General features: G+C 52.2%; 1 protein-coding gene across 1 annotated transcript; it reads left to right on the forward strand.

Moving 5' to 3' along the window:
* Positions 1-16,665: 16,665 nt before the first annotated feature.
* On the forward strand, positions 16,666-22,620 carry LOC102368833. Its single transcript, XM_025193876.1, has 10 exons — positions 16,666-16,734; positions 17,070-17,192; positions 17,650-17,732; positions 18,140-18,245; positions 18,347-18,442; positions 18,954-19,061; positions 20,006-20,141; positions 20,480-20,580; positions 21,316-21,468; positions 22,226-22,620. Exons 3-10 carry the CDS (start codon positions 17,710-17,712, stop codon positions 22,352-22,354), a joined length of 852 nt encoding a protein of 283 aa, XP_025049661.1. The 5' UTR covers positions 16,666-16,734; positions 17,070-17,192; positions 17,650-17,709; the 3' UTR covers positions 22,355-22,620.
* The last annotated feature ends 1,986 nt before the right edge of the window (positions 22,621-24,606 follow it).

Raw genomic sequence — 24,606 nt, forward strand, 5'->3', positions numbered from 1 at the left:
GAGGAGCCAGCTGTAGGGGATTGGGAAGGTTTTTTTTTCCACTTTCTTGTCCCCATATAGCTGAGCCAGATGGGAGCTGTGGAAACAGGCCGGGCAAACAGGCACGCTCTTCAGGGGTGCGCTGGAGTTTGTACAGGAGTTCAAGCAGGAGGGTGTATAGGAGGGACCTGAACTCCAAGAGGCTGCAGCTTCGGACAGAGACCTCAGGTGAGTAAAAGGGAAGGAGTCTTTCAATGGGGGTTACAATGCGGCATGCAGCCAGGGATGCTGCCCCGGTGACACCTCTGGCTTGGGGCTCCACTGAAGCCTCCACCCAAACAGGGCCCTTGGATGGGTCGCTGGCACCCTGCCCCTTGTCTGCAGGGGTTATCTGGCAGGCCTCTGGGTCCTGGGGGTGATGGGGGAGGTCCCCTCACCTGTCCCAAATGTGCCCTGCTTGAGGCCCTAGAGGGGCAGGTGAGGGAACTCCAGGCAGAAGTTAGGAGGCTCCAGGGGATTAAGGCTGCAGAGGATGAGATTGATGGGTACTTTCATTCTCTGCAGGATCAGTCATCTAGTGAAAAGCCTACACAGGAGGGACCCGATGCAGAGGAATGGAAGATGGCCACCTCCAGAGTCAGATATTGCGCTTCTGAACCGGCTTCCCCAGTGCAACTGGGGAACAGATACAAGGCCCTGGCAGCACTGGAGGAGAGTGCAGTGGAGGAAATCACAGCCACAGCCACCACCACGCAGGATGAGGGTCAGCTGGGGAGCTGAAGGAAGAGACATTGTGGTGGTTGCAGTGTTCCTTCTAAGCTGCTTGCATGCATGGCCGCGCACAAGTAAAAATCCTGCTGTGCACAAACTTTTTAAGGCCGCTCACCTGCCCAAAGAGGAGCTGGGTACGGAGTGTGGTGGAGGCACCGGGGTCAGCGTGGAACACTTACTGAAGGTAAGCTCCTCTCTCCTCATGCAGGGCAGGCAGCGGCTCCTCCCCGAGGTGAGGCGAGGCAAGGTGAGGCGAGGCAAGGTGAGGCGGGGCTGGGGGCTGGTGCGGGCTCTGCTGGCTCCAGGGAACTGCTTTGCTCCCCTGCATCGCCTCAGGGAGTGAGAAGGCACATGACATCACAAATTTGGATAGAGTGCTTTTGCCAAAACTTTAAAAAGAACCAAACCATTGAACTGGTAAAACTTTGTTGATAAAAATATGGAACCAGAGTTGTATGAAGTTCTCGAGCAACTTTTGTCAATATTAACATCTTTTGCAGGTGCAGAGAAAGATTTTCTATACTTTACTTGATTCAGATAGTTCTGATCAATTATTACTTCATTTAAAGTTTAAACAGAAGGGGATTAATGAAAAAAATTAAATATTCCTGCGCATTTAAATACCTTTGGATTTTCATTCAAAATCACCTTGACAAAACTATAGTAAGAAATTCAGCATCTAGTAAATCAGAAATAGGTTTCTCAGTTACGATTATGATAGATTCTTATATTTTAAGTTTTTAAGTGTTCAGCTACAATTGATTGTGTCCTGCCCATGGCTGCCCCACAGCACTCCACTGTGCTGCTCTGGGCTGCAGTTAGTATGGAGAAGGGTGGTGCCCAAACCCTGCCCACTCCCACCTGGACACTTACTTTGGGACACTTATCGGCGGACCGTGCCGAAAGGGCGAGGTGGGATCGAAGCGGTGTGCTCATGGACCAAAGCAATGTGCTCACGGACCGAAGTGGCGCGTTCATGGACCGCTACTCCTTAGGGAGAACATTGGGTGGGTGACTCCCTCCTGGGAGGAACAGAGGGACCCATCTGTCACCCAGATCCCATGGCGCAGGAGGTGTGCTGTCTGCCTGGCGCACAAATCCGGGACATCACTGCAAAGATTCCCGAGCTCATCTGGCTCTATCCCACAGTCTACTACTATAACTACTAGTCTACTACAACTACTATCCCACAGTCCTCATTCATGTGGGCACAAATGATGTGGCCAGGAGTAATCCAAACCATATGTGACTACAGGGCTCTGGGGGCCAGGATTAGGAAGACAGGAGCACAGGTGGTCTTCGCATCGATCCTCCTAGTCAGTAGTCGTGGTCAGCACCACAACACCTGCATTAGAGAAGGCAACCTGTGGCTCCAGAGTTAGTGTTTTTGGCTTCTTCAACCGCTATCCACACTTCCATGAAAGGGGCACTGTAACAGGGAAAACTAGCCCTGTTACCAGACAGCAGGCCAGCCCCTTTAAGACCAGAACTTTCCAGGTGCAGCCTGCTGGCAGGATAGGGGTTAAAAGCTGAGCCTTGCCGGCTAGTCAGGTGACTGGAAGGGGCAGGCCAGAATGATAAAAACCCTGGGCTGAGCTGGCTAAAGATGGGTTTGACTGCAGAGTGGGTGGACTCCTGATGACTCCCAGAGAAGCTGCAGCAGCCCCACAAGAAGGAGCACAGCAGACAGTGGGAAGCAGAAGCACAGAGCCATGGAAAATGTGATCTGGCAGACTTAACTTTGTTTTGGTTATAGCCCATGGGCTTATTGTTTGTGTTTGATTAGATCTGGTGGTTAGTGGCTGAGGCTGTAGGGGAGGAGGAGACCTCATTAGCGCCATGGGACACAGCCAAAAAGGGCCAAAGGGCCCAGTGTGCTAGTGAGTGCAGCTGTACAGGGCCAGAGGCCCAGAGTTGGCTGCAGGAAAATGGGACTTGGAAGCTGGGTCCTAGTGGGTGGATTGAGGCTAGTAGCCCGAGCTATAAGAAAGGGGCTAAGCCTGAAGCAGAAGACCCAGCAACTTGGCACTCAGGGGTGCAGTGTGAAGGGGGTGGGCCAGAAGGCCTGGTGCCATAGTGAGCACAAAAGGTGGGCCATGGGCCCAGACAGTATTAAGCAGCTAGAGCCTCAGAGTCAAACCCTACCTCGTGGGTTTAGGCTGGTAGGCCTAGCTAGAGAAAGATGGGGGTGAGAAGCCCGTGGTGGCTGAGAACCCCAACATAGAAGTACAAACAACATCTGCAAGGCATGGGACACGTGTGGGCGTGGTCAGAGCATTCAAGGACAGCCCTAGTCATTGGGGCATACAATAGGTAGTCTCCCATTTGCAAGAACAACTAAACAATATTTACATCAAGATGTGGCAGGAGAGTAAAGGCAGGAAACAGGAAAAAATACAGGAGTGAAGTATTCAAGGACTTCAAGGGTGCCCTTCACAGGCCGCTAGAATGCCCCTGGGGAAGGCAAGCTGTTAGACGCACCCTGGGATGTGATGGGCTTCATCTCTCTTCAAAAGGTAAGAGTCTTTTCTCTTACAGGTTGGCTGATCTCCTACACAGGGCTTTAAACTAGGTTCATCAGGGGATGGAGATGCAGACAACAGTGAAAACCTATGATCAACAGACCACGAGCCATGCACTGGAACAGCCCATGTAAGTGCTAAGGGGCCCAATGGGCATCAGGACAGGGGGATACCAAGGGCACTCATCAGGGGGGCTCAAAGGTCTCTACACTAATGCTAGGAGCATGGGGAACAAGCAGGAGGAACTCGCACTCCTGCTTGCAAACAAGAACTTCAATTTAGTTGGGCTAACTGAAACCTGATGGAACCCTACCCACGATTGGACAATAAGCATTGAGGGCTACAGACTGTACAGATGAGACAGAGTAAGGAGAAAAGGGGGAGGTGTTGCTGTCTACGTGAAGGAGCAATATACATCTTCCATAATCAAAATGGGATCAGAGCAGGGGCAAATTGAGGTATTGTGGGTCAGAATGCAAGAGGGTCAGGGGGAAAGGGAATTGGTAGTGGGGGCCTACTACAGGCTGCCACATCAGAAGGAGTAGTTGGATCTGGAATTCTTCAGACAGCTCTCAGAGGTCATATGGTCAAGGGACATGGTTGTCACGGGTGACCTGTCACAGGCCAGCTGGGCACTGTGAGTATATCAATTTAGTTGCAGGCTGACTGGGTGCTGCAACTGTATCAGCCACTGGGATGTTTGGTTCGGGATCAAGGAGGCAGGATTGGGAGTAAAGCAATGGCAAATTTATTATAGCTTACACACACAACAGTTAACACAAAGATAAATGTGATAAGCAGATAATGCAATATTAAAGAGCTAATAGTAAATAATAACAACAGATAATAACAACAGATAGATAGATCAATCTGTCACAGCCAGCTGGGCACTGTGAGGGTATCAGCCACTGGGCTGTTTAAAACAACAGATAATAACAACAGATAGATCAATCTGTCGCAGGCCAACTGGGCACTGTGAGGGTATCAGCCACCGGGCTGTTTAAAACAACAAATAGACAAACATGGTTTGGCAACTTATCGATCGTCCCTCAATGCCAGGTGCATGCCAGGTGATTCCAGTGAAGTCAGGCATCCTTGATTGGCGCTGTCGGAGGGATTACCAGGGAAAATCCCTTGATCAGGATCCAATCCTCACTCACACTGGGAGTCCAGGTCCGGGCTTGGAAAAGTAATTACCCCAGGGAGTGACTAGGGATAACGGGTGTAAACTAGTTGAGAGTGGATTTAGGTTAGATATTAGGAAGAAATTTTTCACAGTAAGGGTGGCCAGGATCTGGAATGGGCTTCCAAGAGAAGTGGTGCTATCACCTAGCTTGGAGGTCTTCAAGAGGAAGCTAGATAGTCACCTGGCTGGGGTCATCTGACCTCAGTCCTCTTTCCTGCCAGGGGCAGGGGGTCGGACACGATGATCCATTGTGGTCCCTTCTGACTCTATAATCTATGAATCTGTTCTCTCCTTCCTGCTGGTCACGTGGCGCATACGCTTTTTGTACCTAGTCTTATGCTGATCTGTTGGCTTTAGAGCCACTCACAATCTTGCCCTATAGCTGTTACCCTATGGGATTAAAATGTTAAAAATTATCATAAAAGGTTACTACCCAAACTTGGATTTATCCAATAAGCAAATTACAATGCAGCATCTTCAGGTTTGAAATTAACATTACTGCGCCTAAATCCAACCTCTTTAGATCTCCCTGACTATGTTTTTTTGAGACGTGCTTTCCTGGAATGTGCTGGGTATGCCAGGCGGTTGAATCCAGTTTTTATCATCAAGGCTGAACTCTGAGCAAAAACTGTTAAGTCAGCTAATCTTGCAGCTACAGCTTCGCCTTTGGGGCCTAGTCAGTTCCACGAACAGTTACATTTGCAGGTTACAAACTTACAAGCTTTATATTGGGCAAAAATTCCAAATGCCTCCAAGAAGCACATATTTCTTGCTTATTAATCTCTTTGGTTCTGGCCATCACAGTGACCTAAACTACCTGGACATCTGCTGGGAGGAGCAGTCAGCTAGATCCAACTGTTCACATAGGATCTTAACCTGCATACAGAACCTTCACCCAATACAGGAGGTATACAGTCCCAGTAGGGGAAACGCCTTACTGGACTTGATCCTGGCTACAGGGGATGATGTGGTGGGAGATCTACTGACACAAGGTAACCTAGGGGACAGTGACCATGACTTGATTGAATTCACTATGTGGCATAGGATGGGAAAGATAACCAGTAGGGCAGAAGTGCTAGACTTCAGAAAGGCTAACTTCAGTGTGCTCAGGAGATTAGTTAGCAAGGCACTGAAGAACAGGAGAATTGGTGAAATAGGAGTCCAGGAAGGGTGGTCATTCCTAAAGGGAGCAATCCTATGGGCGCAGGAGACAATCCCTTTTTTGCCCCCTTGTGCAAGAAAGGGGGTAAAAGGGCCGAGAAATCCTCTTCGCTGAACAGGGAAGTCCAGGAAAGACTAAGGGCAAAAAAAGAGCCATGTAGGCTGTAGAAGCAGAGGATAGCTACCAAGGTTGAGTATACCTACTTGGCCTGTACTTTCAGGGAGGCCATCAGAAAGGCCAAAGTAGAAATGGAACTTAGGCTGGCAACCAAAATTAAAGACACAAAAAAGTCCTTCTTTAGGTATATAGGGAGCAAAAAGTAGGTGCAGGGTAGCATAGGCCCCCTACAAGACAAACTAGGGCAATTAGTGACAGAGAGCTGAGCTCTTCAATGAGTTTTTTGCCTCTGTATTCCTGAACTTGGATCAGGACAAATCTCCCAATTGGATCATTGACAGGCATAAAGGGGAAACCAGCCCACAAACTGTTAGCACCGGCTTAGTGAAGAGACTTAGTGAAGAGACACTTGGAGGGGATGGATGTGTCTAAATGAGCAGGCCCAGATAATCTTCATCCAAAGGTGCTGAAGGAATTGGCCAGTGTCATAGCAGAGCCACTGGCACGCCTGTTTGAGCATTCTTGGTGCTCAGGTCAGGTCCCAGAGGACTGGAAAAGGGCCAGTGTGGTCCCTATTTTCAAGAAGGGGAAGAAGGAGGATCCAGGTAACTAAAGACTGGTTAGTCTCACCTCTATCCTCAGGAAAACCTTTGAAAAAATTATTAAGGATCACATTTGTGGAAGTCCAGTGGGGAAAGCTATGCTAAAGGGCAACCAGCATGGATTCATAGCAGGTAGTTCCTGCCTGACTAACCTTGTTTCTTTTTATGACCAGGTCTTAAAATGCTTAGACATGGGAATTGAGGTGGATGTCATCTACTTGGATTTTAAGAAGGCCTACAATACGGTATCTTATTATATTCTCATAGATAAACTGAGCGATTGTGACATAGATGATTACACAATCAGGTGGGTGGCAAGTTGGCTTGGAGGCCGCACCCAAAGAGTGGTGGTGGATGGGTTGGTATTGACTTGGAAAGATGTGGGCAGTGGAGTCCCACAGGGCTTGGTCCTGGGACCTGTGCTGTCCAGTGTCTTCATTAGTGATTTGGATGAGGGCGTGGAGAGCACTCTGTTCAAATTTGCAGATGATACCAAATTATGGGGCAAAGTTAATGCTGCCAGAGGGTAGGGAATGAATCCGGGCAAATCTGGACAGGTTGGAAAAGTGGGCAGAACAGAATAGGATGCAGTTCAATAAGGACAAATGCAAGGTGCTGCACCTAGGAAGAAGGAATCACCGGTATGCTTCTCAGCAGCACAGCAGCAGAAAGGGATCACTGTTGACTCCAAGATGAACATGAGTCATCAGTGTGACAAAGTGATCAGTAAAGCCAACCTCACTTTATAATGTATTAGCAGGTGCATTACAACCAGGTCCAAGGAGGTGATACTTCCCCTTTATGCAGTGCTCGTCAGGCCGCAGTTGGAGTACTGTCTCCAGTTTTGGGTGCCACACTTCAAGAGGGGTGTGGACAACCTCGAGAGGGTTCAGAGGAGGGCCACTTGTATGGTTAGGGGCCTGCAGGCAAATCCCTGAGAGGAGAGATTGAGGGCCCTGGATCTCTTCAGCCTCCGCAAGAGAAGGCTGAGAGGTGATCTTGTAGCTGCCTAAAAATTAATCAGGGGAAGACAGCAAGGAATAGGTGATGTTCTGTTTACCAGGGCACCCCTTGGAGTATCTGGGAACAACAGCCACAAACTGACAGAGAGCAGATTTAGGGTAGACATCAGGAAGAACTTCTTTATGGTAAGGGTTGCCAAAATCTGGAATGGGCTTCCAAGGGAGGTGGTGTTCTGCCCCACCTAGGGGGTCTTTAAGACTAGGCTAGACAGGCACCTAGCTGGGGTTGTCTGACCCCAGTGCTCTTTGCTGCCCAGGGCAGGGGGTCAGTCTTAATGATCTGCTGAGGTCCCTTCCGACACAAACATCTATGAATGTATGAAAAACTACAGATTTACAATTATAAAATAAAATATACAAGACATATACACAATAACATTTATAATAACAAGGATCATAGGCAATATTTACACAGTTCTATACCTCTCTCAGGATACAGTTAACTATTACAAAAAATTCTAACCTAAGTTTCAACAAGTATGTTATAACCTTAAATTTTATCAAAATTGAAATCTACTTAGATATTAAATATAAATCTACCAATATATATTTGATAAATCTATCAAATAGTCTCATAATATCAGATTAAAGATTTCAATATAACTCAATAATTTTAGACTTTATCTACTTACACTTATAAGACATGAAATATAAACCACACAATACTCGGCGCCCACTCATAAAATATAAGGCACAACACCCTTGAATATAACTAGCTCTTTTAGGAACCCCCAAGGCCTAGGCTATTCTGGAGCCTTGGCTGTGTTCCTGTGGTGGGAGGTGGGGTGGGAGGGGAAGGAGGAGGTCCCCCTTAGATGGTTGGATGCACCAATCCAGGTGGATAACCCCTCCACTGTGGGAATCTCCTTTTCCAGGAACTCACAACTCTGGAGAGCCAGGCGGAGGATCCTCGGTTTTGACTGGGGCCCTCCATGCAAGGTTTCAGCTTTAGATGCGTGGCCTCATGTTGGGGGAGGCGGGGGTTGTTCAGGTCTTCAGTTGAACTCTACAGTTGATGGCCCAATGCTCCAAATAAATGTGTAGAACAAAGAAACGTGAGGATGCAGGGCTGGAAGGGACCCCCTTGGCCATTGACTCCAGGACCCTGATCTTTCAGGCAGGCACCTCATACGAACTTGTTTGGAGCTGGGGGAGTTTAAATTGGTGGCCCATATCTTCACAGATAAATGTGGTTTCAGCTGTCATGAAAGTTTTCACTGGTTTTGGTGAAGTTACCTGAATATTGGAGGCTGAGGGAAAGTAGTAAATACAGGGCTAGACTAATGATGCTGATGCCAGAAGTGGGGTTGCCATTTGATGCAAGATGCCAGGGACTTGAGCAGTCACCCAGGCAGGAGGTGGGAAATCAGGATTAGCTTTTTCCTCTGAAAGGATCTGCTACCTCCTAGGCCCATGCCTGCACACATGACAGCAACTATGGGATAGTCTGGGATGGAGGTGTTCAACCTCCATTGTTGCTGCTGCTCCTTTTGGCATCTGTAATTAAAGAGGAAGCAGAGCAGGGACTGGAATGTGTCTGGGCAACCTCCCCGGGGGTTGCCCTGACTCGGAGGTGAGAGGGATTTGTCTCCATAGTCCTAGTAGAAGGTGGTTCTGATACTCCTTTCTGTGATGGTTAGAAACCTTCTAATCTTTCCTTGGCTGCTGCAGTCCATTTGTTCTTGTGCTGATACACATATAGAGCAATGCTGGCATCTCACAGCCTTCTTTTTTCTGGGCTGCTCAAGACATGCTATACTAGATTTCTCTGCAAGGACAGAATACACCTTGCCCCAATTGTCCTCACAACTTCTCTGCAGCTGCTGGAATGTGAACAAAGTGAAAGTAGAAAATATTAAGGGGGTGAACCTGAGAGGGTGGAACAGTGCAGCACCTGGCTCCTGTGTCTAATGGAATTGGCAGTCCTCATCACTGCGGTGCCAAAGTCCTTCTGTAGGTCTCTCCTGTAGCTTCTGCAGGTCCTTGCTGAAAATCCCATTCCTTAATGGCAGTGATGGATTGCTGTATGTCCAATGTAAGTATGCATATATATTTGTGTCTGTGCGTGTGTGTCTGTATGAATACACCAGGGGCAATAACAAGAAACTCCTACACATTCTGTCCCAGAGCACTAGGGCCCACCATGAAGATGAGACAATCCAGGGTGTGTGCAATAAGGATGTCTACAAACTGGCCTAGGATCATATAGGGCAAGGAATAGTTGACTCTCTGGAAGGAGCCCAAGTTTCAGAAAGGCAAGGGAAGTACTGATCTTGTGGATACTGAGAGGCAGGAATTGGTGGGATAAGATATGTCCAGGCTGCCTTAGAGAAGGTCACAGAGGTGCTAGCTGGTGTCTACTGTGAGTTGGTACTGATGCATGAAGACCTGGTCATTCAGGCCCAGGTCCACATGGGCTAAGGACTGTTATCGGGGCCTGGCTTCAGCTAGCATGTGTCTGAACAGTGAGGATGCAGAATATGTCTGTGCCTACTCTCTGGCTACTCCCCTGGCCCATCTAGCCCTTGGGTCGGAGTCCCACCCTGCTCCTCAGTCTGTTGCCCTACCACACCCAGCTGCCGTGGGGGTTCCTTGCTAAATTCCAGCTCAGTGCTGGCTTGGCTTCACTGAGACTAAATATCTGAGATAAACCCTGAGGAATGGGAGGATTAAACCCCTAGTCAACAAAGTAGGGGCACTGGTTGAATCTGCATTAATTAGAACGAAGCATTAAGTGAAGTCATTCCTGGGACTGGCGAGGAATTGCATGTGCTTTATCCCACAGTTCAGGACCATTGACAGACCTACCATTGGTACACCTACTTTGTGGGGATGAAAACTCCTGTGCCAGCATTGACCTGTTTTAAGTTGATGTTGGCTTGTACTTATTATGTAGTTATCTAGCCACATTGTTTTATTTTTTCGAGCCCATGTTTCTCCAAAATGCTTTGAAGAAGTTGATGTGGGACTTTATCAAAAGTGTTACCAAATCCAAGTATACTATGACTACTGTATTCCCTTCATCTGCTCAGCTTGATACTTTGTCTAAGAAAGAGATCAGCCTGATTTGGCCAGTCATGTGGCTGGCTGAAATCAGCTTTTTCTCCCCCAGATGCTTGCCTATTTGTTTCTTTATAATTTATTGCCCATGACACTTATGGCACATGTACTCCTGGTTTTGTATATTTTCAGCCAATGGCTTTGTGATCAGAACATAGGACCGAAAAATGGGAAATGCAGGTTCACGCCCCTGTGGGATGAGAGATGCTGAGAAAGCAGAGCTCCCACTCCCTGGGAAGTGCCCCAACTAACAGACAGTTGAGCAGGGTTTTCAACTATTTTAGATTCAAGGCACCTTCCATAGTTTTCTGACTTTAGTGGCAGCTCATTAAAAAAAATAATTTAGCTTGTTTCTCCAGTATGGATAGAGAATAGATAAATTATTGAGTTGCAAAACTTGTGATGACCCATTATAGTTTTTCTGTTTCTGAAACTATTTGAAGTCTCTGTTTTTTCTTGTGAATCATGTGTAGCTGTTTGCACACCTCACAGTGCTAATATTGAGCATCTATCTTAAATGAATCTGGTTGAGAATCACTGAGTGTGAAAGTGGGCATGTCCTTCATTTCTCTTTGGGGAGTTATGTGCATGTGCAGCCCATCTGTCCATTGTCCACAAATCCAGAGCCTTCATGTCAGCGCCACCATTTTCAACATACATTTACTTTCAAGAAACAATGGCCCCTGCCTGGGCCCTGGCCTCCCACGAGGAGGATTGATGACAGCAACACTTATGCTCCAAGCTCCTCAATTCTACTGCCAAGAGCCTTGTGTCCTGATCTGTTCAGTGTCATTCTTGGCAGAATAGTTGGTGCTGTAATGAACTAGCAATAGCAATTCTGTCCTCCGAAGTGCATGACACCCATCACAGTTTGGCATGAGCTGGAAATCTGATAAGTTTCTGCTCTGCTTCATGGCATCTGAAGAAAAACTTGCTCAAGGGAAAAGTTACTGTTATGAAAAGCTAGTCTTATTTTCTCTCTAACTAGGCCCTTTTCAAAGCTCTGCCTGATGAGAACACGGTGAGAAAATCAGGATTTGGATATGGAGAGGGGGCAGCAAGTAAAAGCTGATATCTGGCAAGATGTCCCTGGTCACTGACAGCAGCCCTGCACTCTAGAAATCGAGCTCTTACTTAAGCTTGTATGTATGAAGGTGGATTTTTTTCCAAAGAGCCTGAGGCAGGAAGGCAGCTGGGTGAGCTGAGGGCTGCAGTCACAGGATGACTTGGAAGCCCGGGCACCAAGTAGCATTTGCAGGAAGGAGGTAGAAGCCTTGCCAAGTTACACAGTATGATGGGAGAGTTGGTCACCTACAGTGACAATGAGGCAGTCAGTCCATAAGAGGACTGAGGCACTTGCTGTGGGAACACAGGATCACTGAGGTGCATCTGTCCAAAGCTGTAATCTTGGAACTGCCTACTCAGATACCTGCTAAACCCCATCAGCACCTCAGGTTTCACTTGAAAGCTCCTCAAGTGCCTAACTGCCTACTGCAGGGCCTGTGCCAAAGGGCCTTAGTTTTCAAAGCATGGAGCATGTCTGCACCTATCTCCTGTCTAAGCTGCTCTGGCCTCCTTACTTCATTGAAGTCCCAAGTGGGCAGAGAGGAGGCTGGGTATTTTTAGCAGAGGTGTGTCCTGCATCTTGCTCTTTCCAGGGAAGCTCTGCCTGTAGCCTTCCCCCAAAAAGGCTTGTCTGGTCTCCATCCTGAAGGACCCGCTTCACCCAGCATTGGTCTGCCTTCTCAAGGACAAACCTCTGGCTTCAACATCGTGGCTCTTCTTCAAGAGGGGTGGTTGGGGGAAGGAGAGAACGAGTGGCAGTGTCCCAAGCAGCACAGTAGACAGCTCTGCTTCAGCCTTCAGTAGCAGTGGTGGGTGGGAGACAGGGGCATAGGGGGCGGAGGGGATGTGCCACTGAACATGGAAGGAAAAGAACGGGGAATTTGTGCCTGACTTGGGGACTTCAGTTCCCCAGAGGCTGCCCCTGTGGCATGGCCCGAAAGCAGGATGTGACTGCACCCCTATACCCACTCTGGGTGTATCGCTGACACCAGCTTTTCTGAACTTCCTTTCTCCTCAGATTGACCTCCAAAGGATCCTGTCCAACTGTTTCCTGACTTTGTTACTGTCTGAGCTGGTTAGTGTTCACAATGGGCTCTCAAAGGCACATCGCTGAGTGTTTGGGATCCCATTCTAGGGCGCTGAAGAGCTTGTCTCAGTGTTGATAACTCCCTGCATGTCGGGCAGAGGGACAACCCTGCTGTGCCCCTGCCTAGCAGACCTGATGCTGAGCACATCAGTGAGCCTCTTTTGGCTCATTGCTCAGGACATGTTCTCAAACTCCGGAGCTAAAGTAGCATCAGAATAAGGTCTGGGGATGTGCCAGGAGTAGTCTCACTGTAAACCTCTTGGGGTGAAGTCCCTTGCGGACTTAGGTGGGTGGGGGTGGCCTGCTAAAACCCCTGATGCTGATGGTTGGCCACCAGTGGTGGCAAAGGTGCAGCTCACATGGCCTGAGTGGCATGGGGAACCTTTGTGTACCCATATAGATTCATAGATTCATAGATGTTAGGGTTGGAAGGGACCTCAATAGATCATCAGGTCCGGCCCCCATGGGGAGGGCAGAGGCAGCACAATGACAGATCGGGCAGGGAGCAGAAAGCAGAGTAGCAAATCAGGCAGGGAATGCAAATAGGAGTGGCACTCAGGAGGGCATGGGACTGCTTTGTGGAAACTCTGACAAAAAGCTGGCTCTCACTGGTGTGGACGGTCATTTGATTGCAGCGGTATTCCTGCCCAGAACAGGTGGCCTTGCACTCAATGATCCTTCAAGGGCCCATCCAGCCCTTAATTTTTATGATTCTACGATTCTAAGATCAGGGAGCGTGTAGCGGGGGCAAAGTAGGAAATGGCCATGGACCTCGGGGCAGGGGAACCTGGGAGGGGAGGGGGAGGGGCCTGGCGGAACTCATCCCTGAGCGTTGCCGCGGCAGCGCTCGTATCATCGCGCCGGCGCCGGGGAACCGCAGTCAGTTGCACTCCGCGGCTGGAGCGGTGCTGACGGCTGTTCTCCATCTGGAGAGGAGCGGGTAAGTGAGGGATGGGGAAAGTGGCCCCCTCTTCTGCCACAACATGAGGTGAGCAAGGTTGCAGGGAGGAGTCACCAACCCCCTTCCTCAGGCAGGATCATCCCTGTTCAGACCATCCCATACACACCATTAGCCGAGCCTTGTATCAGGCTGCTCTCAACCCTGCCGCAACGCACACCTACCACCCCAACCTTGACAGAGGTGAAAGAGGGGAAGCACAGCAGTCAATGTCCTGCTTGTATGAAATGGTGTCACTGTACGCTCAAGAGGTCTGACGTAGAGGGCCATGCCCCCCCGTGGTAAATAGGGCAGCCAAACATGAGAGCCACGTTCGCTCAAGAGGTCTGACGTAGAGGGCCATGCCCCCCGTGGTAAAATAGGGCAGCCAAACATGAGAGCCACGTTAGGATCACACCTCAGGTTACCAGGTTGCGGCTCAAAAGGACGCAGTTTCGTCTAGGAAATGGCTGTATTCCTTCCTCTTTTTGCCTGTCACATCCTCAAACTCACCAATAAAACTATTAGCTAACAGTGTAGACAGCTCCTACCATTTAAACCCACAGAGGTGTCTCTCAATCCCGACACTTCTTCACTGACCGCATTGAAGGATTCACTTCCTTAGTTGCCCCACAGTCAACAGACCCAACTATTTCAGACAAATCCATGAGAATGAAAGACACCTTATGTTGTTGTTAGTGATTTTCTTGGTGACCGTCGCAGAGTCCCAGGAGAGAGCCTGTTCCAGAGGAGGATTTCTTTCCTGTCACCTTTCCCCTGCACAAGCAGCTGAGGATCAGGTAATGAGACAATGCACCCTGAGGCTCAGGTGGTGGTGAAGCTGGCAGGGAAGCAATGGTCTTTTTCTGATTTCAGGTTGGGGATTACTAATGTTTTCTACCAAGCGCGTGCGCAGTGCAGAGGAGCCCAACTCACTCTGGAGGCCAAGCCCTGAATAGCACATGATAGGAATTGCTTGTGCTTTAACATTGTTTGTGAATTTTATTTTTGATTCAGCCAATCTTTGCCTGTCCTGGTGACTCCAGGCTGCCAAAGGCTACCTGCCCCAGGTCCCCCTATCCAGCCAGGACGGATGGCGTGTGGCACACCACCAGTGTAGAGGCAACAACAGTTGTTGGTTAAGGAGATATGGTGTGGGATGTATTTAGGGTGCGCTACATGGGTACAGGCCTTGTCTTGGAAAAAGGAACTGGGTAAGGAAAGGTAGAGGGAGCGTGCCTTTTGAGAAGAGAGGCCGAGAGCAGCCATGAGGGGCAATGGGCCCGCGGAAGTTTATCTCGATTTGTCCTCGAGGGCAGTAAGGGGAAATCAGGGAGGGCCAGTTATCCCTGGGAGAGAGCAAGAGAAGTGGAAGGGATGCAGGAGAAAGGGAAGTGCTTTAATGTGTTTGTAGGGGAAGGGGCAATGCAAGACGGCATATTCTAACAAGCCTCTAATACCATCGCAGAGTCCCCTTTCAGATACAAGACAGATCCACCTAGTGGCATCGACTGAAGCGCCAAGCAGCTGCACAGACTCCTGAGAGGCGGGACTCCTTGAGGCCAAGGACCAAAGAAGAAGGCGAGGACACCAGCCAGAGGGACTGCGAGACTCTACCTAGCAGTCCGCCAGCCCTCCAGGGCAAGTGAGCAGTCCGCAGACTGTCCCAGCCACCTTCCCAATTCTGGCCAGGGAGGAGCAGCTGTGGGCAGGAAACCGTAACCGCAGTAGTGGTGACATGTCCTCTGGGGCTCTCCAGCACCATCATCAGTGCGTTTGCAAACTTCCCCAAGGAGTGGAGTTCCCAATACCCCCCTTGTCAGGGGCCATTCCCTCGCCAAGTATCCCGGGGAGCCCAAATCTGGGGAGCTTCTGAGCGCTCCCAGCTCCCACAAAAGGTGCCCTACTTCTCATGTGACTCTTGAACCCCAGTCCCAGGATCTAGCCCAGGGTGTATCCTGAGTCCCAATGTTTAGTCCCCCTGACTTGAATGAGGAGAGCAGGCAAGGGCAGGAGGGAGTTGTTAGTCCAAACTAACTGAAGGCCTTTGTTCATGAGCCAAGAGCTTGCAAACCTCTGGCACCCAACAGCTGGCTGGAATGGGGGGGGAAAAGCATGGGATGTGGGGGAGGCACCCAGCTCGGGAAAGGGGCAGAGAGACAACTAGGGAGAGACAGCTTTGAACCCACACTCCTGACTGTTCCTGTGTCAGGATGGAGAGGCTGAGGCGGATCCTCAGAAGGAGGACGACAAGGATGGCCCCAGGACCCGAGAAGGGCGGCAAGAGGCCTGAGGAGGAGGAGCAGGGCGGCCACCATCATGCAGAGGCTGCAAGAAAGAAGGGCAAGTGGTGGCAATGTCTTGTGGGCTGGAGAAAAAGGGCACCTCCAGCAGCCACGAAAGAGCAGGGAGAGGAGCCAGCCAGGCCCCGATGGAGGTGGCCCAGGATACGGCTGGGCAGGCAGGGCCCAGCACCTAAAGAGAGCCAGGCACAGCCCCCGCGCAGCTCCAGTCCCACACATAGCAGCCAGGACCCCAGCCCTGCAGCCCAGCAGAAGGCCACTCCACACGTGGCCTGGGAGGAGAAGCCAGGCTCCCCAGGGCAGGAGCTGCACAGGGTCTGTTTCACGCTCAGCTCCAGCTCCTCCAGGGACGACAGCGACAGCTCCCAGGAGGCTGTGGGCCTCCAGCAACATGCTGCCACCACCAGAGGTGAGGTGACAACCAGATGTCCTGTGCAAACAGGGCAGGGACCCCTGAGTGCAGTGAGTCGCTCTGCGATGGGGCCGGGGGATCCCAGGCAGAGCAACAGCCTGAGTAACAGGAGGCCTCGCAGCCCCAGTGTCGGCCACAGATGTGGTCCTGGGTGGGGAGCGGGAAGACGGAGCCTTGTACCTGAGGGTCCCCGAATCTCCCAGAGGGGCAGGCACCTCCCCGGGGTGCTGGGACAGGCAGGGCCTGAGCTGGTGGATAGAGAGGGGCCATACAGCACTCGGGCAGCCACGGGGCCATTTCTTGGGCTGGAGGAATGTGGACACACCTCTGCTCCGCACTGCCCCTGTGTTTCCCCTCAGCAGCAACAGGCATCAGCGTCTCTCCCTCTCCTCAATTCAGATACAATCCTGCCCTTCTACAAGGCAGAGCAAGAGCAGAGGGAGGACTACATCTACCTGGAGGAAGCCGCCCTCTCAGTCATCCTACGGCACCTCCAGAGCACGGAGCAGGTAGGAATATCCCAGAACTGGACCAGCACCAGCTCGTCCACCCTCCCACCACGTGGCCCTCTGGGGAGGAGGAACCGAGTGAGCCACAGCCTCTGATGGGCACGTGGAGCCCACATGGGCTGGGACCCTCGCCGGGGGTGCTTTTCTCCCAAAGAACCTGGGGACCCCTCCCCACAGAGACCCCACCCCAGTACCACAACCCATTAGCCCAGGAGGAGACGTGCATTGACAACGGGGGATACTAACAGCTCTGAGCCCCACATTCCCCTTGGGAGGGCAGACAGGTCCCTGGCTAAGAGCCTGCCTTTTCCCAATGCAACTTATGGCACTTGTAGACTGTGGAGGAGGGGCTCGCTTTCCTCCGTGCCATCCCCACGCTGTGCCTGGCTACAAAAGAGAGGGGCGAGGACACCCTGGAGCCGCCCTGCTGCAAAGCGGCACTTGTGGAGAGGATTGTGGTAAGTTAAAAAGAGCACTGGCTGGTTCGGGGCAGAAGTTAAGGAGCCAGGAGAGAATGTGTGAAGTGTGTGGGGGCTGGAGTGAAGAGGAGAGGGCAGGTGTTGCTAGGTGTGTGGATCGGGAGTAGAAAAGGGGGACATGGGGGGGTGAATTGGTACAGGGCGGTAGGGGAATGAGAGGGCTGGAGGACAGATGTGGGAGCGGGTGGGGAAACTAAACTGGGTGGCCAGCAGGGTGTCCGTGAGCATGCGGGAGGGAGGATATGGAGGAGCCATATTCAGTGGGTGGGAGGGAAGTGGCCCAGCAGGGTGTCCGTGAGCATGCGGGAGGGAGGATGAGAGCCATATTCAGTGGGTGGGAGGGAAGTGGCAGAGGGGGCCCAGGTGGCTGGTGGGATCCAGGCGCATCAGGAGTGCTGTGAGGTCTCCTTCTCACACTCCCCCATGTGTCTCTCAGGTGCTGATAGAGAACCTGTCGCAGTGTGAAGAAGAGCCCAGCACCATCCTCCTCTACAGCATGGCTACTGTTTGCATGCTCAGGTACTTGGTCCTTTGCCCAACTGCCCTAACCACAGCACTGCTCAGCCCCAGAGGTATGCTCCCTGGCCCCAGCCACGTAAACTGGTTCCTCTGCTTTGCCGATGGGGTGGGAATGTTTCCTTTCCCCAGGCTGTGTGTTGAGTTCTCCTGCAGCCATGACACAAGGGCCTTGAGCAAAGGGCTGGCAGTGGGGATACTGTAGGAGGGTCACAGATAAGTGGGAAGGGCAGCAGAGGGGCCAGTGGGCCAAACCTGACCCATGGGTGCTGGCACATGTCAGCCGTCCTTGAGGCTTCGATTCCTGTTCTTGCCTCTGGGTGCCTATTTCCCTGCTGAGACCTGCCCACTTCAGAGCCACTCCCAGCGCCACAGAGCTCCATCCCAGACAGGCTCCTCTTTCCTGACAGCACACTGAAGCCAGCCCTGGAGCCAGCCCTGGAGTTGCACCTCCTGCACACCGCCCTCCAGAACACCTTTCTGACGGCCACAGGGCACAACAGCCAGCACATCCAGGTACCTCCTTCTCTCACCGCACAGTCCCACCAGCCATCCCCTGGCAGACATGGCACAGGGCTTTCCGGCACTGACCCCCTTGGCTCTCTGTCCTCTTCCAGGGCATGAAGCAGATCAGCGTGGAGTACCTGGAGGCCATGCTGAGGTGCCTGCTGGCAACTGCACCCAGCTGGGCCAGGCTGCACTTCATCGGGCAGGTGAGCCCCATGGGGAGAGCCTGGGTTTGGGGCAGGGGCAGTCTCAATGGCCTGTGCACTGCAGGAGCTGGTCCTCAGAGAAGAATCCCTGGCTCCTTCCTTGAGACAGGAGGCATGTGGCGGGTCAGCATGCCGATCCTTCAGAGATTTTGCACAGAGTGGAGGATGCCCCTTTGGATATTGGCTTTGGAGCTTGGCAGGGATGCAGGATTTTATCTCCTGCCTGTCATGCTGTCTGTGTGTCAGAAGGCCAGAGAGGAGAGAATCTGGTCCCAGCTTCAAGAGACACGAACCAGCCCTGACCTGCAGAGGGGAGGTGGGGGTGGGAGGAAAAGCGGGTTTGGAGGCAGGGCCATGCTGGGGGCAACAATGCCCTCTTGGAGCATTTGTCCCCCTGAGGTTGATGTTCCACCCTGGGCTGCAAGAGTCAGCACTGAGGAGGGGACCAGGGGGGCAATCCTTGGTACAACAGGGGCACGTGTCCACTGCCCTGGACTTCTTCCTCTCACAGCACTTGATCTTGTGGCTCCAGTTGCAAGATGAGAGGGACAGAGCCACAGCCATGAGGGTCACCACCAGCCTACTCTGCTTTGCAGTCTCTCTCCACCCACAGTTTGAGGTAAATGACCCTTGTGCCAGGTCCTGACTTTAGGCAGAGGCAGGGCTGGCCCAAAAGACAGTGGGATTTGCAGAGGTAGCGGTAACTGTGGGATAGGACAGGGGATCCCTGCCTGCCAGCGTGAGGGCTGGGAAATGGAAAAGGATGTGGAAAAGCTTGAGAGAGTCCGGAGGAGAGCCACGTGCATATTCAGAGGACAAAAGAACAGGCCTTCTGATGGGAGGCTGAGAGCCAGGGCACTCTTCATCCTGGAAAAGGGCAGGCTTTCCCAGGGGTCACCTGGGGGCTGCCTCTAAGTATAGAAGGGGTGTACATCAGGATCTGGGGAACATCTGTTTGTCAGAGTGCCCCAAGGAATGACAAGGTCAAATGGTCACAAACTGCTTCAAGACCGGTTTAGGCTAGACATGAGGAAAAACCTCTTTACTGTCCGAGCCCCCAAGGCTTGCAATACACTCTCACCAGAGGTGGTCCAAGCACCTATTCTGGACTCTTTTCAGAAACCTTGGGATGCCTATCTTGCTGCGATCCTTTGACCCTAGCTGACTTCCTGTCCTTGGGTCCCTTCCAGCCCTAATGTATATGAAGTCTATGAAATCTATGAAGTGGCTGCGTTTGAATCAAGGGCTTGTGCTCCTGGCTAAGAGGCCCTGTCCGAGTAGAGAACAGCAGCTGCCATAGAGTGCTCCAGGCAGATTCACGCCTGTCGTAGGAGCCCTTCTGCTCCTCCTGAAGCAACAGGTGCAGGGAGTCTTCATGGGGGCCCCGTCCTTGACCCTTGGCTCCCTGCTGCGTGGCAAACAGAGAGATTTCATTCTCGGGCTCCAGCTCCTTTGCTCCAGGCCTTCATGCAGGGGCTGGGAGGAAACGCACACGGCCCAGAGTGCCTGAGGGCACTGCCGGTCAGACATAGATGGACTCCCCTCTCCTCTGCCTCTCCTTAGGACTCACCCAAGGTGCTGCAGGTGGGTGACCTGGTGGCCCTGCTGGGTCTGTGCATCAGCGACCCAGTGGAGGAGATAAGCCGCCAGGCCAAGGAGGGCCTCTTCCACCTCTACAAGATCTTGGTGCACCAGAAGGGTATGGAAACCTTGAGTCCAGCTGTAGGAATCTCCTGAGAAAGTCAGGCTGTCCAGGGTCAGCAAGCTGGGAAGGTGACCTAGGGGGAGAGTTCACAGAGGCGTGAAGGCCAAGTAGCCTCAGGGAGGGCAGAGGCACTAGCCTAGAGCTCAGGGGAGGGACTGTAGGGTGTTATGTAACCCTTGGGCTACAGCCTGGCTTCAGTGAGATCAGGAAGTCCCCCTCTTAGACATCATCTGTACCATGGCACCAATCCCAGGGTCTGCAGATCAGAGCGCTGACATGTTTTCAGTTCTGAAGCCAGAACAACAGCTCTGACCAGCCTCTCTCTGTCCTAGGGCAAGACATCCAAGAGGCACAGGAGCTGTGGCACACCAGCCAGCACCAGAACCAGCCCCGCCGAATCCTCCTCTACATCCATCTGGCCACAATGGGAGAGGTAAGGCTGCTCTGCCCATTCTGTACACCAGCTTGGGCGGTGGGGCTGTGTTTCCCTGGATTACCTGCCTCCTGCCTTCAGGAGGAAGGCTCTACCTTCAGCCCACAGCACCCTCCGTCAGGCTCAGAGCGAGAGGCAAGAGTGCATGGTCGTAGGTCCAAGTCTTAGCAGTGTCCACGCTTTGTATGTCTTGTATGGTGTGACACGGACGTGGCCCGAGGACAATCCCCTGGGAGGGGGAGTTAGCGCAGGAGCCCACTGTTCCTCCCTGACTGACACTGGAGGCCCTGAGCTGGGCAGCCCTGACCTGTGGCCGGCAAGCGGCCAGCACACACCCACCATTGCTCCAACAGATCCTTGCAGGAAGTCCCATTCTGTGCAGAAGCGCAGACATGCTGTGCTCTTCTCTCCCCAGTTAAAGAGCAGAACTGCCCTCCCCTTGGGTTTCAGGAGGCGGCAGTGTGAGCTCCCATCCCAGGCTACCTGACAGCCCTGTGTGAAAGGCAGGGAGAAGGCCAGGGCAAGAGAGGGGAACAAGACCTGAGTCCGCCTCTCCTTACCTGGACTTTGCATCCGCTGAAGGATTTGAAAGGCTCTCAAGCAGAGTGACCTGCCATGGCTCCAGCCGGGCTCTCGCTCTCCCCACAGCCCATCAGTAGAGCAACGCATTCCCAGTTCCTTGGCGGGGAGCCTGGCTCTGGGATGCACCAACGCCTTGTGTCCTCTGGGTTTCAGGCCTTCAGGAAGATTCTCTCCGAAGACCAGAGGAGAGCGTTTGCAGAGAGGGCGCTGCTGGGGATCCACCACATCATGCTGCATGTGAGCCAGGCCGGGGTGGTTCTGCTCTATGCCATCCTGGGGCAAGCTGGCCACCTGATGGGGGCAGAGGTGAGCAGCATGCTTGGATTCAGGAGATGAGTGGCAGGAAACACCCTTTCACTTCTAGCCAAGTTCTGTCACAGGCCCCCCCACTGAGCTGTGCAGCACGTGACCCCCATGTGCCGTGATGGGTCACTGGGTCCCAAGTTGCTGCAGTTGGCCCAGTGTCCACCTCCTCACACCAGCACCACCAGCAGTGTGCAAGTAGAGGATGGGATGGGCCACCAAGACTGCCTGCCTGAGCCCAACCCCACAGCACAAGGGGGCATGTCCACTGCTGCTCCCCAGGCTATCATTGCTGTGCATGAGAGGGGAGCATTCAGCTAGCTTGGGCTGCCAGTCAGCCCCATTCCACATGGCTGCCTCCTCCTGTCTTCAGTATGAGCCAGGGGGGCCCTCAGAGAATGTCTTGGCCACCCCTGCTTTGAGTCCTCTACTGCCAAAGCCCCTCAGTTCTAGCCCCTCCCTGCACCACCTGGGAGGACAGAAGTGGGTGAGAGGTTCATGGGGGCCTGAACTGCTTCCCTTGATGCATGGGAGAAAGAGATCTCTGTGCGAGGAATGATGGGGCAGGGTAGGAACTCAGGCTGCTGTGGGAGAGGGCGATTTCTGGGTAGGGAAGCAGAAGAGGGGATGTGTTTGGCGGGGAACAACACGTCTGCTAGACATGGCTTTGGGCTGATTTGGGATTGTGCTGGCTCCAGTGTCATTATCCGGCTGTCCCTCGTGGCCCTGGAGTCCCTGACTGGTTTGTGTGCCCTTGCAGGAGAAGGAAATTCCCGTCAGGGCACTGAGGAAGCTCCTGATCCTGAAATGCTTCCATCAGCTGCCCAAAGAGCTGCAGAGGCACAGTCATCTGGAGAGTGCCTTAAGGAACCCCTCCTCTCTGCAGTAGCCTGATCCATCTTGATGCAAGCAAAGGCTGGGTGTGAGGCCATGGATGCCATCTGCGAGGCATGGGACACGGTATAGGGGAGGTCGGAGCCGTGTATATAAGCCCTTGGTATCAGCGTGTGGCAGGGCACTGCTGGTGCCTGCCACTTCAAGGGCTGGGTCAGGCATCCAGCAAGTGCCTGATGGCAGCAGACATTTTGACAACTTAGTATATAAAGGCTGCAGGTTGCTGCTGCCAGCCGAGGCAGAAACACCGCCTCGCCTTGCTGCAGCAGGAACAACCAGGCGGTAAGGGAAAATGGGGATGGCTAGGAGGCTCTTGGTCCTGGGCACGAACTAAAACTGCACCCTGCCGGGGTTGGGTGGCCTGGTGGGGCTCCTAGTGGCGTGGGAGCCCCCAGGAAATGCCAGGCCAGTTACCACCCCGCTGAAAGGCGGGTCGGGGCGCCTTAATAACCCCAGCTCCCACAACCGGGTGAGTAAGCCCATAGTAGGGCTGAGAAGGTGGAACCCGGTGAGAGAGCGGACTAGATGCTCACAAGCCTGACTTGATGAACCTGCAACTGGTCAATGCTGGGGCCAGGACGAGAAGGGGCAAAATGGCCAGGGGCCCGCCTCGAGGGACGCCCAGAGCTAAGGACCTGGGGTTTCCAACCGGTCTTGGAGGTGAGGCCAGGGCCTGTGTGGCCAAAGGTCCCGGGGTGGGGTGCCACACCTGAGAGGCGGAGGAGTGCAGGGAGGTTGACAGCCCAGAATGAGGGAAGAGTAGGCCGCCTGATTGGATGGAGCCAGTTGGGGTCCAGACTGGAGGATTATGGGGCCAGGGTGGGGCCAGAGATGCTAAGAACTGGTTGACCAGCTACGAGGCATGAGCTGTGGTGTTGGGGTGGTTTTGGAGCTGCAGATAGCGTCCCCTGGCACAAGGGCAGGAAATGGACAACCTCCTGCTTAATTGAGACTATCATTTTGTATCACCACGGTGTGGCAGGAAAGAGAGGTGGGTGCTTAGCCCAGAAACAGGTGAGCAGGAAGGCCCTCCTGTTACACAGTGCAAGTAAATGGGCAGCTTCCTGCCATGTTATCATCTTTCACCTGTATCATCAAGGGTGTGGCAGGTGAGGGAGGCGGGCAGTTAGCCCTGAGACAAGTGGGTGGGTCAACGATTTGACCGGCCCCACGATGCCCACTTCTTACAAGTGGACAGGAGGAATAAGGTTCAATCAAACTGACCAGCAGCACTGTTGTTGCTCGGGGACTCCTGGTTGGGACATGCCCCTGAATTTGGTTGGTCTTTTAGAGAGACGCACTGAAATTAGATTAAGGGTTCAAAAGCATAAAAGGGATTGCTCTAGGACTAACAGGAACATGAGAATAAAGAGTTTCAAGTGTGATGATGACAAGGCAGGTAAACCATGGGAAGCACACACAATAATACCAATGCAATACGTTATGAAATATCACAATCAACTGGAAGACCCGGTTGAAATAACAGGAAAATGGCAAATGGCAACCAGGAAGCAGACAGTCAAGAACGGGACAGAAAATTATGGCAATCCAGAGAATGAAACCAGTCCGTCAATCCAAGGCAGTTCAAATGGGTTGGAAGGCAGGAAGGCAATCTGGGACTGGGTTGTTCAGCACTATTGCCTCTCACCCTCCATGGGGAGCAGAGAAAAGTACACTCACCAGGCTCAGAGAATCAGAGGCAGCCAGGCACAGCTCTCCCACAGACGCACCCTCTCACCACACAGGAACTGCACACGCACCCCAACGCTTGATCCGCACTCCCACGTTTGCCCCTCCCTTGAACCCGAAGAGCGCCCAACAGTGGGTCTTTATTAACTCCAAGCATAGCACTTTTGCCAGTCAAACCAAGGTAAAGGCTGTCAATCACTTTCAGTCACAGCGGTTCCAATCGTCTTCATATTCACTTGTTACATTCACCTGTCACGTACTCCAGTCACTTAGCTTTACCTCACGACTCGCACATACGTTTCCTGCCACACAATCTGACCCATCTGCGCATGCCCAGGCTTTCCTTTTGTAATTAGAAGATGAGTTTCCCTGTTATAACAATGAAATGAAACCAAAAGAACCCCAGTATAATATAAACTAATAAGTAAAATACAATAAGAAAGCCAAACGAAAGCATGACAAAAGTAGATCATGAAGCGTACAGGCTATACATTTCGTAGAGACTAGAGGAAGGGGAGAGCTTCACATTGTATACAACTAACAAACAAATATACATCT

Source organism: Alligator sinensis, unplaced genomic scaffold (assembly GCF_000455745.1).
Source record: "Alligator sinensis unplaced genomic scaffold, ASM45574v1 scaffold1264_2, whole genome shotgun sequence".
NCBI classification, from domain to species: Eukaryota; Metazoa; Chordata; order Crocodylia; family Alligatoridae; genus Alligator; species Alligator sinensis.

Excerpts from the sequence above, each read along its gene's own strand:
- LOC102368833 (XM_025193876.1), top strand. The coding sequence starts at position 17,710 with ATGGCTACTGTTTGCATGCTCAG. Across the intron at positions 18,246-18,346 it reads ACAACAGCCAGCACATCCAG|GGCATGAAGCAGATCAGCGT; the intron begins GTACCTCCTTCT and ends GTCCTCTTCCAG. Across the intron at positions 19,062-20,005 it reads CTCTCCACCCACAGTTTGAG|GACTCACCCAAGGTGCTGCA; the intron begins GTAAATGACCCT and ends GCCTCTCCTTAG.